At 38.1% G+C, this 13,254-nt stretch overlaps 1 protein-coding gene across 8 annotated transcripts in view; it reads right to left on the reverse strand.

The window, feature by feature from the left end:
• The window catches only part of map7d1a (MAP7 domain containing 1a), a 51,736-nt gene extending 49,404 nt beyond the window's left edge, over positions 1 to 2,332 (reverse strand). For all 8 annotated transcript variants that reach the window (XM_073847333.1, XM_073847331.1, XM_073847327.1 and 5 more), the window contains exon 1: positions 1,962 to 2,332. In XM_073847333.1, coding sequence (XP_073703434.1) covers positions 1,962 to 2,022 — 61 coding nt within the window. In that variant the 5' untranslated portion in view covers positions 2,023 to 2,332. The remainder of the gene's footprint in view (positions 1 to 1,961) is intronic.
• Positions 2,333 to 13,254: the final 10,922 nt, after the last annotated feature.

Consider the following 13,254-nt stretch of genomic DNA (forward strand, 5'->3'; position numbering starts at 1 on the left):
TCTTTCTATTCATCAAAGAATTCTGCAAAAATAAACTAAGTAATGATGCTGAAAATTTAGCTTTGAAATCACAGAAATAAATTACATTTTAAAATATATTCAAATAGAAAGCTGTTATTTTAAATAGTAAAAATATTTCAAAATTGTACTGTTTTTGCTGTACTTTGGATCAAATAAATGCAATGAATCTTAATGATTCAATCACACTAGAGACCGATTCTCCGGTTACCAAAGAGAGAACACAACGAAAGCCAAACACCGCAGACAGCTTGGGGTGTAAAACGAAAGGCGGGGGAAAACTAAGCAGCACTCGTGCCTGAATGCAGATCTAAAGAAAAGAGAGATTAGAAGATGCTCTTCAAAAGTCCTGACAGGGCAGAACTCAACAGAGCAGACCTCGTCAGACTAGGAAAAAAAAAAAAACACCTCGGTTCTCATTCAGGGCATGCTGTTAACATTGAGAACTTAAATTTACTTTGTGTTCTCGCTCAAACAATTGAATAATGGGCTCCTAAGTGTGCGCTAGCTTGTTTTGTCTTTAGTATAAAATGAAAAGACAACGAAAGGCAATTAATCAGTCTAGAGAGACAAACCCTTCCATGAAGGATAAAAAGAAAGTTAATGAGTAACAGTCGAGAGTGAATGAAGTCCTCAATGTAAAGGACTCAAACACAAAAGCAACATATTGTACGGGTTCTGAGAAAGAAACGCAAGTTTCCAGTTAGGAAGTTTCGCAAGAGACTATACTGTATCGTCAAGTGTTTTAACCTATAGTCTCAAGGATACAGAAAGAAAAGAAGTAAGAACCGGCCAGAACATTGAGAGATTGATCTCCTCTAGCATCCAGAAGAAAGCAAGCATTAAAACGTAAGCAATCTTCTGATGATGCAAAGGGGTTCCATGTTGCATAACAAACCCAAGACCTACAGATCCATGCCATCTTCTCAGCAGATCTATTAAATGACTTTAATTTGACTTGAGGAATGGATCAAGTGTCATGTTACTGTATATTCATACTGATCAGGACATGTATAATTGCAGGGTGTATCCCAACTCATTGGCAGTCTGCACAGACTAGATGTTACCAGAGAATGTATCATCTGAATCACTTTGAAGATCACATGGCTCTGTTTATTAACTGCCAAGATGATGTAGTCAGCAGATTCATTAGAAATGACCTGGATGTGACCAGAAGTGTTCGACGTTGAATCAATCATAGGGATCAATTGAATTCGTCTTTAATCATTTTGTATTCTAGACTGCTAGAGTGATGTCACAGAAATGGGGCGGGAGCACAATAATCTATGACATCCGCAGATAATGACAACAAAACATCATGCTAGCAGGCAGATCAACGCTAGATAACTGGTAACATTATGAATACGTCATATCTCTCATTCATTGTCCATTCACCCTGCGTGGATTGTGAAATTCCCGCGTGAATATCTCATGATTGAGCTTGAATCACTAACACGTCATGTATGCCCCCATGAACACGTCATATGTTGAATAAAAAGATACGATGGGAACCGGGATAGTTTGACACAGGCTAATACACACAAATTCAACAGGCCTATAAATGCGTGAAAACCTGTCTATTAAAATATAAATGCGTAGATACAAATACAAAGTTACATAAATAAGGCAAATAAATAAAAATAAATGAATGAAGACGTATTTATTTAGTGCAAAATAAATACCACTCTAAAACAGCGACAGCCCTAGCAGCAGTATTATTTAATGTCGTATTATTATTGTTTCAAATTTAATAAATTAACTTCAGGATGTATAACTGTACACCTTGTTAAAGTTTACCGTAAGTAACAGTTTTTGTATCGTTCCTATGTTGAACGGATATTCACAGTGGAAGGTACTGTAAAGGCTTCTCTATTCAGCTGACTATCGTTCATAAATCACAAGGACAAAATACTGATTTATTAAGGAAACAAACGCAGACTTACGTGGTTCTGAGGGTGTCAACTGATTTATTCCCTGCTGTGTGTCAAGATGGTTGCATTCCATGTTTGTCGTTAAATCATGCGGATTTTTCCTGCCTAAAATGTATTCATTCCTTTCGTGAGACTCGGGGAAACTTTCTTCGTTCGCTCCGGATTTCCACAGGCACACGATCCCTGTTTCTGCTCGGGGCACAAAAATCCCCCAAGCAGTCAACCGATAGGTCTTGGGAAAATATTATTGATACGATTGATGCATATAGAGCCCGTGATTAAAGTCCAGTCATAAAATTGTAGCAGAGCGGTGAGATTGAATAAACTTTCTGACACACAGCGGATACGGCTTCTGTGTGCTCCCTCTGCCGCCCTGAAGGTGATGGCATGCGGCTCATTGTGAGCTGAAGGCCGTCCCAACTCGGCCTCCAGTGTGGAATGTACCACATGTTACGTAGGGGTGGATTTAGAGTTAAAGGAATCCCTAATTACAAGGGATGGGTTGTTGATACTGTTTAGAAACTACAAATGTAGTCAGGACAAGTTAGAAAATATCTGTTTTGTTTTTTAATCTGTAAAACATCGCATTTTTAAATACTGTTAGCTATGTTACCTGTTTTACATTAAAAGGTTTCGTCTGCCTGCGTCTCCAAAAATGTCCAAACTGCATAGTTTGTGACTCAATGGACTAAATTTCATTTTAGAAAGATGCCATAACGACTATTCAGAGTGATTTCTCACTGCTATGTCAATGCTATGTGCAGTGTCTGAGACTACATTTTGTCCTTTTCCCCTTACAAATTATAAGTTTAAACACTTATAAAATAAAAAATGGAGTTTTCTGGCTTTTTTTGTCCATGTGTTAGTATAAAGGTTGTGTATATGCTAGTATATGTTGAGAAAATTCACTTTTACATATTTACTTGCTTTTTCTTAAATAAAAATATTGACGACTCATCCTGCACTGGTTTATTTTATCCAAATGCTGCCTAACATGAGAACATCCCTCCACAACCTACAATAGAAATTAGCAAATAGTCATTTACACCTTCAAAATCCTATCTGAACTTCCTATTTCAAAAAAGAAAAACCGTAAACACAAGAAATTAAACTGGTGGTTTTTGCTGGTGTTTGTAATACATTTTATTTTAATTCATCAAGGATCAACAATCTCCAAGTAAAACTGATCGACCAGACCAAACTGCTAGTCGTAGAGACTTGGAGGGATGGTAGTACTCACACGTCTACAATGTCACCAAGGCAAACCCCAATAGGTCTGATAGGGGCGCTACAGCTATCAAAAGTATCAAAACGCTCATAAATCCTTAACGTTCGCCACAGGCTACAAGTGGTTTTGGGTATTATATGCATTTTTCGTTCGAAAGGGGCAAGGCTGCCTTTTCTAAAACAGCTATAACTTTTGAACGGAGTGAGATATCTTCGCCAAACTCACAAGGCGTATGTAAAAGCTCAATCTGAGGTCTCATGAAAAACGTAATGGAGCCTGGCCACTTGGTGGTGATATAAGAATGAAAAAACATAAAAATAGCCATAACTATGCAACCGTCTATCGACGTGACAATCGGTACGCACGGTTTTGGTCCATGTGCCACAAGTGGCTATAAGGACATTGTGTACCTCAGAAAACATTGCCACCATAGGCCGATGAACTTTGAGCCTAAAGTCAAAATTTGAAAGAAATTGGCCAAATTGAAAGAAATATTTCAAGGACATAAACGATTGTATATTGCGCAGTTTTCAACACATTTGCATGATATTCATATCATGCAATAGACCTCCTCATTCCAAACAACTGTCAATCAAACCATTTGTTATCATTGAGAAAATGTAAAAAATAACTACTTTTGCAAACTAGTCCTAGGTTTTTCCCTGGACTCTTCAGGTCAATAATTATTAAAAAATTGTTGAAATTTACCCTTTGGGAAACTAGAATGGGGTTGTTTAGAAACAGGGCCTGTCCAAAAATACCCAAAAGCCTATAAAGCCTAAACGAATACAAAAAACCTCACCAAACCTGGTGAGCACATGCAACTGATTATTCTAAACAAGCAATGAAAAGTTTTAGCTGGCGCAGTATGTCTTAAGTGAAGTGCTTGAACCGCTTTAAGCTAGCTGTTATCATGGTGTAGATAAGCTAACATACAGTGAAATTTCACTTTCATATTGCAGAAGAAATCAGTTCTTTATTCAACCCGACTGTCTAATGTTCAGTTCAACATGACCTAATACATTCTGAGGGGCAAAACAATGATAACAGAAAAAAGGTGTTTTGCTGAATCTTATGAATTACGAAGCTGCTTGCCACCTGTAGAGCGCAGCTGGCATCTGCTCAAGAGGGGATAAGTGTAGACGCTATGGGGAAGATGGGGGTTGGTGTAGGAGTGAAATAGGGGGGTGAAAATGGCACGCTTGAGAGGGGACATCCCGTCCCCCGAAAAGACCAGTGGGGCTCCTTTGTGCAGCTGTTGGCCTGTATTAACACAAACCCCCCAAGAGCCACCTGTCACTGCAACTGGACAGAGTTTGGGGGAGTTAGACACTTGGAGGCAGGAACCCCATTAAATAAACAAACTTTCTTACATTCAAATTGCAGTTCTGCATCCTGTTTGCTATTTCAGGTCAAATTCAGTAACTGAATTGGAATTTAAAAGGCATTCTTAATTCAACACTAAATGACTCACAGCCCTAGTTATATGGAAATCTTATATAATCATCTCTAAAATTATGAATGATACTACTGCCAATAATTACAGTATGAATAGACCTCATTCTAAAGTTGACTCATCCTGCAAAGATTTAGATGTAAATATTAAAATAAGCTCAAATAAAAAAAAAGGGCTAGGCAAATCCTTTTATTCATTGGCCTCATGTTCTTCACTCTCACTGTTTAAGCATGACGGTACTGGAAATACTCATTTAGAAGTTTCTGAGTTGAGAACGAAGAAGAATGAGGTGTGACAAAGCAGAAAATAGTGCTTTGATTTGCTTTATTGAGGACAGTTTTGTAATTACACTGACGATGTAAATGTAAACAGCATTATATTATGGAAAATAAGGACAAAATAACCAAACACCATTCACAAAAAAGGCATCGTGAACTAAAGATGTGAACACAGAATATTTATGCCTCTGTGGGCGTACACGAACTTTAACACATTCTGGGCAATATTTTCTGACGGCTTTGTTGAATTTGATAGCTGAATAGAAGCTGAACCGTGAGGGGCATCCAACCACGGAGTAAACAGGACACAATAGAGCTCTAATATGATCAAATCAAAATTAGAATGGAAAATTAGACTGAGTGAAAAGTCTGTTTAAGTATTTTCATTATTTCATAAACTTTAAATAGATAAATCATGTTATTTAACATGTTTCTATGGATAATGTGAATCATGCTGCATATGACCTGTAAACATAGTTCATATTAAATCTGACTAAGCTAGAAAAAAAGTTCAATATTTTAATGCAAATTTGTCCTCATGCCTCCTAAAAAAAATTAAAAGAAAAATATCTAAACAATACAGTTCAATTGCTATTTGACTTCTAGCAGTTTGCTCCTTGGATGCTGGGCTTAAAACTTTAGTTTTATATGCTTGGCGAGGATCAGGTTCAATAGAGTCAGTCTTAAAAAGCCTGTCTATTGTCCTGCAGAACCCAAGGGTCAGCATCTCTGCATGGTCAGGGTCATCCTTGGCCCCTTAATGAAATCACAATAACAGGAATGCCCAGAATGCACCCTGATAGACCTTCAGTCTTTCATTAGAGTGTTTTTCCATGTGAAGAATGTGGCATCAGCCAACTTAAGAAAAGAGTTTTAAAAAAGTGATGTATTGAGAAGAACCCTGGGCAGTCTCATCTGTTCATTGTTTGAAACATTTTTGCTAAAGTCTATCCTGCCTTGTAGAGTTCATATGGGAAGCAACAGGATGGGGTTGACAGATCATAACTAAAACAATGAAGCTGAAATAAATCAGACTACTTTGTTTATTAGAGATCATAATGCGCAATAGAACGAGAAACCAGTTAGTCAGCATACTGTCATTAGTGTGAACTAATTGTCTCCAGTCAGCCACAGTTCGGGTGTAATGTTGCATGACATTAGATATTATAAGTCAAGTACTGAAACCAATATTAAACAATGTCACAATGTGAATGTGTGTTTAATTTAAATAAGGTTGGGAAATGTTTTTCGTAAAATGTGGGCAAAGACAAGAAGATTCATTGCAGAAGGTTCAAACGCTCACTGATGCTCCAAAAGGAAAACCCATGCATTTGAATTTGAGGATCAGGGTATATTTAACTTATTTTGTCTTCTGGAAAACATCTTCTGTAGCCTCTGAAGGGCAGTACTAAAAGAAAAAAATATGACGTTTAGGCAAAATAAGCAATATGTACACATGTTCAAAAGTTTTCACCCCTGGCTCGTAATGCATCAATTTTCCTTCTGGAGCATCAGTGAGCGTTTGAACCTTCTGTGATAGTTGCATATGAGTCCCTCAGTTGTCCTCATTGTGAAAATATGGGTCTCAAATGCACAATGCTGGAAAACCAAAGAATTTGGAGAAAAATATCCTGGAATGTTTTCCTCAAAAACCTTAATTTCTTTTTGACCGAAAAAAGACATGAACATCTTGGATGACATGGAGGTGAGTAAATTATAAGGAAATTTTCATTCTGGAAGTGAACAACCTCTTTAACCTTATTTAAACATTACAGATAATCACAAATGTTTTTTTCTATTACGTATGATGATAAGGTAAATATTCATAAATAGGCCTCACAAAATAAGGTCAGCAGTCTAGAACTTGTTGGGTGAAATGTCATGATGAGGCAACATAAGTATCATTCTTGCATGATGAAACATACTGTTTGTATGTTACATTTGCACATTGTTTTAACCCATAGGTAACTATAGACATGCAGAAGATGTTCATCCCCCACACCTCACCTCTGGACCCCTTTCCAAATCCATGAATTGAACCTTGCACTGCAGAAACCACAGCCCCCTTTTTTTGCCCTTCTACACCTTCACGTGGCCCCCACCCCCCACCCCCTACCCCACCATCCACCAAAGAACCGCCCAAAGACCCTTTCATTACCATGACAAACATTGTAGTTACCACGAAGATAAAGAGAGAATGAAAAAAGGACAGAGTGGGTAAATGACCCACAGTGACCCTTCTGGATCAGTTTAAAAGCTTGAACTCCTCTTTAAAATGTCCTTCACTGTTGAAATATAGTCTGTTGGTACGTTTTGAATGACAGCGTTTTTAAAAAAGAATTTAATTGTAACTGCTTTATAGGCGCAGCGACCTTCATTCATGCTGTACTATACTGAAGGTGCTTATCAGGGTTGGAAATTAATGAGGGCTTGTGGCAAAAATGCCACCAAAATGAACAAAAATGGCATATAAATTCCAGACAAAGAGGCAAAAATAACTAGGAAAATGTAAGTATTTGACATTAAAGACAACATATGGTTATTATAATAGTAAGATGATTATAAAAATTGCCCTCATAAATGTCAAAAATGCCCCTGGAAATCAATTCCATGGGCCAAATATTGCTTTTTAAAGGTCCCATATTGTACACATTTCTGGAGGTTTATTTTAGTTGTTGATGTCCTTAAGAATATATATTTGCGGTATAAGTGCCAAAATCCATCTCAATATATTTTTACAGCTCCTTTTTTAGGAGCTCTGTCAAAAACAGGTCGATTTTGGCCCATCTAATTAATATTCATGAGCCTCTCTTCTGATTGGCCTGTTGTTTTCTGAGTGACGTACAGCCAGGCCAATCACAGGTAACTACGGTCATGTATGCTTTAGCCGAGCCCAGAGCCATAGAGAGAGCCTAGCCTGCTGATACTCAACAGGATATTTCAGAATGATCATTAATGTTTTTTCTTTTTCAAACACCGAATGCAGTAAGCTACATAACTGTTGCTTTAGTAAAGCCCGTTTCACAATGCGCACTGATTCTGGAAAATTACGGGAATGAGCGCTGTGTGAACAAAAGCCAGAACCATAAAGGCAGTGTTGTAGTGATGATGCACGTTATCATGCGACTCTTCACGACGAAAAAATACGTGCAAAGTGGAATGAAGCAGCGATCAGGCAGAGCCAGCTCCGCACTATTAGCGCTGAAGCACAGTTTGTTCAGGTTAGTTTCAGTTTAGTGAATCGTACGCGTCGCATTACATCTCACATCCAAACATCACATGTCTTTATGGGTTGTGTGTAAAGCATGCACAGATTCCGGAAAACAACTGTGAATGAACCAAATCAAACAACTCCGGAACAAATCATGGGACACATTATCCGTGTATTTACCGGAATCGCTGTGTGAAAGAGGCTGAAGTTGACATGCCTCTGGTCTCTTATATTCGCGTTGTTCTGAAGCCTGTGCAATGATGTAGTTTCGACATCTATCGACTGAACAGGGTTTTCTCGATTAGTTTCCGTGTTGTTGTTGCTTAGCAATGTTATGGACAGGATATTGTCTGGGTTTGACAAAAGGAGGGTGGGACGGTGGTTGGTGCTGGGGGTGGTGACTGAAGGCGGTGACTGAGTAGATCGGACGTCACATCTTTGCGGAAGTCACAGTGGCTCGTGAAAATGAACAGCTACTTTAAGCAGGCTGTGTGCAGTTTACTGTGGATTGACTGTTTTGAAACTCATATGGTAGTTACATAGCCCCTGGATCTCAGTTATCATGAAAAAAGCCAGGAAATTTCGATTTTGACAATATGGGACCTTTAATGGAAAAGCTGATTTCTGACCCTGGTACTTATTTAGTGCTTGAGTTGCAAATACATCGAAACTTCTCTGGATCTGATGGGGATGTGCACTCTTTAAAAAAAATAAAGGTTCCAATCTGAGAAGATGCCATGGAACCATTTTGGGTTCCTTGAAGAACATTAAACAGCTCTTAGAAGAACAATTCTTTCTTAGTGTGACATTCCATGGATGTTTCTAGGAACCATATGCCAATGAAGAACGTTTATTTTTTTAAGAATGTGGCCTATATCTGTCATATTGTAACATATCATTTGTATAGGCTATGGTAAAGTGGACAAACACTGTGATTCTTTATTACAAACAACACAAAATACTGCAGCAAAAATGACAGCAAACCTCAATTCACACTGAAGTTTCTATTTCCACAAGAACTGGCAACATAGAACTACTCAACATCCATGAAAAGAGCTGCAGCTTTTAAAACATTAATTACAGATATCAATGCTAAAATGCAAAAATGATGGTGTCATGATCATAAATCCTGAATAAGATTGAGCACCAACACTCAAAAAAAAGTTTTTTTATTGGCATTGATGGTTCCATGAAGGACCATGAACATCCATGGAACCTTTCAAATGCAGAAAGGGTTCTTTATAGTGGAAGGAGGTTCTTTAGATTTCTAAAATGTTCTTCAAAATGGTTCTTTCAAGAAATGTTCACTAAAAGGTTCTTTGAGGAACCAAAAATGGTTCTTCTATTTAATCACTGCAAAAACACCCCTCTGGAGCCTTCATTTTCATTTAAGTGAAAATGAACTTGAAGATCTGCCCTTTTCTTCTCAAATCACTTGACTTGAATATTAACAAACACTGTGGGCAGTTTTGCAGAGAACAGCGAGATGCGGTTTCTCCTCCAACATCTCCAGCAGGCAACTGGCAGATGTTCTGATCATTCAGATGTTCAGTCCACTACAAAAGTTGTATGAATCTATTGTAAAACACCTTAATAAACAAATATAGCCTATTTCTCAGGTGTTCACACCCCTGTAACTCTCTCTTTTCTCCATCAGTAAAAAAAACCCTCTGAATTCAGAATTCATTACAATTCTATGTCATATGAGTATCTAATAGTTATCATCCATTCACTAAATGTAATTTCTTCACATAATATGGACCACAGGCCAGTTTCTGAACACTTGAGGCTGTAGAGCAGTGATAAGACAGCTTTATTTGAAAATTTATTTGAAGTAGAAAATCTCATTGACGAAAAAGAACATCCTCTTGCTAACAGAATAAGGTTGATCCGAAAGCCATAATCCATGTACAGAATTTCCTATTTTATGGATTGCATGCATGACCAGCCTTCACAAGGAGAAAGATAAAGAGGTCTTGCCAGCAAAAGAAGAACGGAAAGAGCTCAATAACATACACAGAAAAGAAAAGAACAGGAAGGAAGAGGAAATATATGGCCGTGAAAAGCAAATCCTGTTCAGTTAACCTCACAATCCCTGGCCGAAGCAGAATGACATCTGCTCCACCTGCTGAAATGCATCTCTAGCCGTGGAGAGACCTGGACTACAACCAGATTTCAAGGGCAAGCTGTGCTCTGATAGTCATTACACTTGCCAAGTCATTAAAAAGCAACTGATGTATAATCAATAAAAGGCAAACTGAAAATTGGACTAGCATTGTTTACTGTCATGGGATTTAAAGCAATATGACAGAAAACAACAAAAAAGTTTTCAATTGGGTTCAAAATTAAAAAAAAAAAAAAAAATCTAGACCTGGAATTGATTTGGAAAGACTTGGACTTTCAAAGGTTTTTAACTTTTTACATTTATGAAGGCATTTTTATAATCACCTTATTACTATAAAAACATATGTTGTATTTAATGTCACATACTTCAATTTACCCAATTACTTTAATATTTTAAAGTGTTGTCAGTAACAATAGACTGTTTTTTGGGGGGGTTTAATTGGTATAATTGGATCTATGTTGTTGGGATGACCTAAAGTATATTTTGAGACTTTTGAGAATGTTTTGGATTACAAAAGGCTAATGCAATCAAATGTTATTAGCATTTTTTATTTCATTATTAATGGTTAAAGCTGCAGTCCGCAAGTTTGGCCTCTTCTGTACTTAGGAATCACAGGTTCAAGCCTATGTCTTGGAATACATGTCCCATAAACACAAACCTTTCTAGATTACAATCCGCCATCAAAATAATAATTGTAATTATTCCAGCCGTTGTGAGAAAAGGCTATAAATGCAGCACCTGCAGCATCACATACGATATAGCAATACAGCCTACTAGCCAGGACGCCTTCTTCATGTTTACAAACGTGATGTCATGACATGCCGGCATGTTAAAATTTCCAATAATTATTTTGCATATCGACACGAAATCCATAACTTTGTGTCAGCATGGTCTGAAGATAATCGAAGTCATTTTTGGTGAAAATTGGACCAACAATCTAGGAGGAGTTCGAAAAAGTAGGTTTTTTCAACATTACTCAAAATGGTGGACATGAAGTTCGGCAGACAAAATTGGTATCTATGTTCTCGGCATGACCCAAGGAATATACAGTCGTGGCCAAAAGTTTTGAGAATTACATAAATATTGGAAATTGGAAAAGTTGCTGCTTAAGTTTTTATAATAGCAATTTGCATATACTCCAGAATGTTATGAAGAGTGATCAGATGAATTGCATAGTCCTTCTTTGCCATGAAAATTAACTTAATCCCAAAAAAAAACTTTCCACTGCATTGTTAAGGCGGCTTCAGGCCGTCCAAGAAAGTCCAGCAAGCGCCAGGATGGTCTCCTAAAGAGGATTCAGCTGCGGGATCGGAGTGCCACCAGTGCAGAGCTTGCTCAGGAATGGCAGCAGGCAGGTGTGAGCGCATCTGCACGCACAGTGAGGCCAAGACTTTTGGAAGATGGCCTGGTGTAAAGAAGGGCAGCAAAGAAGCCACTTCTCTCCAAAAAAAACATCAGGGACAGATTGATCTTCTGCAAAAAGTATAGCGACTGGACTGCTGAGGACTGGGGCAAAGTCATATTCTCCGATAAAGCCTCTTTCCGATTGTTTGGGGCATCTGGAAAAAGGCTTGTCCGGAGAAGAAAAGGTGAGCGCTACCATCAGTCCTGTGTCATGCCAACAGTAAAGCATCCTGAGACCATTCATGTGTGGGGTTGCTTATCCAAGGGAGTGGGCTCACTCACAATTTTGCCCAAAAACACAGCCATGAATAAAGAATGGTACCAAAACACCCTCCAACAGCAACTTCTTCCAACAATCGAAACAACAGTTTGGTGAAAACAATGCATTTTCCAGCATGATGGAGCACTGTGCCATAAGGCAAAAATGATAACTAAGTGGCTCGGGGACCAAAATGTTGAAATTTTGGGTCCATGGCCTGGAAACTCCCCAGATCTTAATCCCATTGAGAACTTGTGGTCAATCCTCAAGAGGCGGGTGGACAAACAAAAACCCTCTAATTCTTACAAACTCCAAGAAGTGATTATGAAAGAATGGGTTGCTATCAGTCAGGATTTGGCCCAGAAGTTGATTGAGAGCATGTCCAGTCGAATTGCAGAGGTCCTGAAAAAGAAGGGCCAACACTGCAAATACTGACTCTTTGCATAAATGTCATGTAATTGTCGATAAAAGCCTTTGAAACGTATGAAGTGCTTGTAATTATATTTCAGTACATCACAGAAACAACTGAAACAAAGATCTAAAAGCAGTTGAGCAGCAAACTTTGTGAAAACTAATATTTGTGTCATTCTCAAAACTTTTGGCCACGACTGTACTTATACACTTATTTACACTTTCATTACAGTGAGCCAATTTAATCAAATGCTATTAGCATTGTTTTAAATTTGATCACTTTTAACCACAAGTTGGCACTGCCTCCCAACTTTTTGAGTACTGTCAGAGTATGGTGCCGAAGACACATACTGAGTTTCATAACAATATGAAAAAATATAGCTTTTTACGGCAAAATTTAAAATGGCCGACAACAAAAATGGCTGACATGGGAAAATTGGGCATGGGTCAACTCAGCATGCTGAGATCAGTTTAGTGATTTTTGGCCAAACCATTCAGAAGTTATAAGCAAAAAATAGCCATTTCCATATCTCCTGGCCACTAGGTGGCACTGCGCCAAAACTGTGCAGGTAGCCTCAGGTCACGGTTTTTATAACACAAACAAGTTTGGTCTCAATACGCCAAACAGTTGCGGAAATATAGCCTCACATCCATTTCTGCATGCTCTTCGTTGAATTCGTTTGCGTGTTATTCGAGAAAGTTTTGACTAGTCAGCTTGAATTCCATATCTTTTTGCCTCCATGATCTAAAGATGTTCTGAGCCAATTTTGGTGAAAATCAGACAAACTAGTTAGGACGAGTTTGAAAAAGTAGGTTTTATGGACTTTTAAAAATAGTGAAAAAACTTGACCTCACAATTTTTTCTATGTCCATTTGACTCGGCATAAGCCAAGGATTCAGAGGGCAAAAAAATCCTTCTAGTCCATATGGTTC

The sequence above is a fragment of the Garra rufa genome, chromosome 9, assembly GCF_049309525.1.
Source record: "Garra rufa chromosome 9, GarRuf1.0, whole genome shotgun sequence".
NCBI classification, from domain to species: Eukaryota; Metazoa; Chordata; class Actinopteri; order Cypriniformes; family Cyprinidae; genus Garra; species Garra rufa.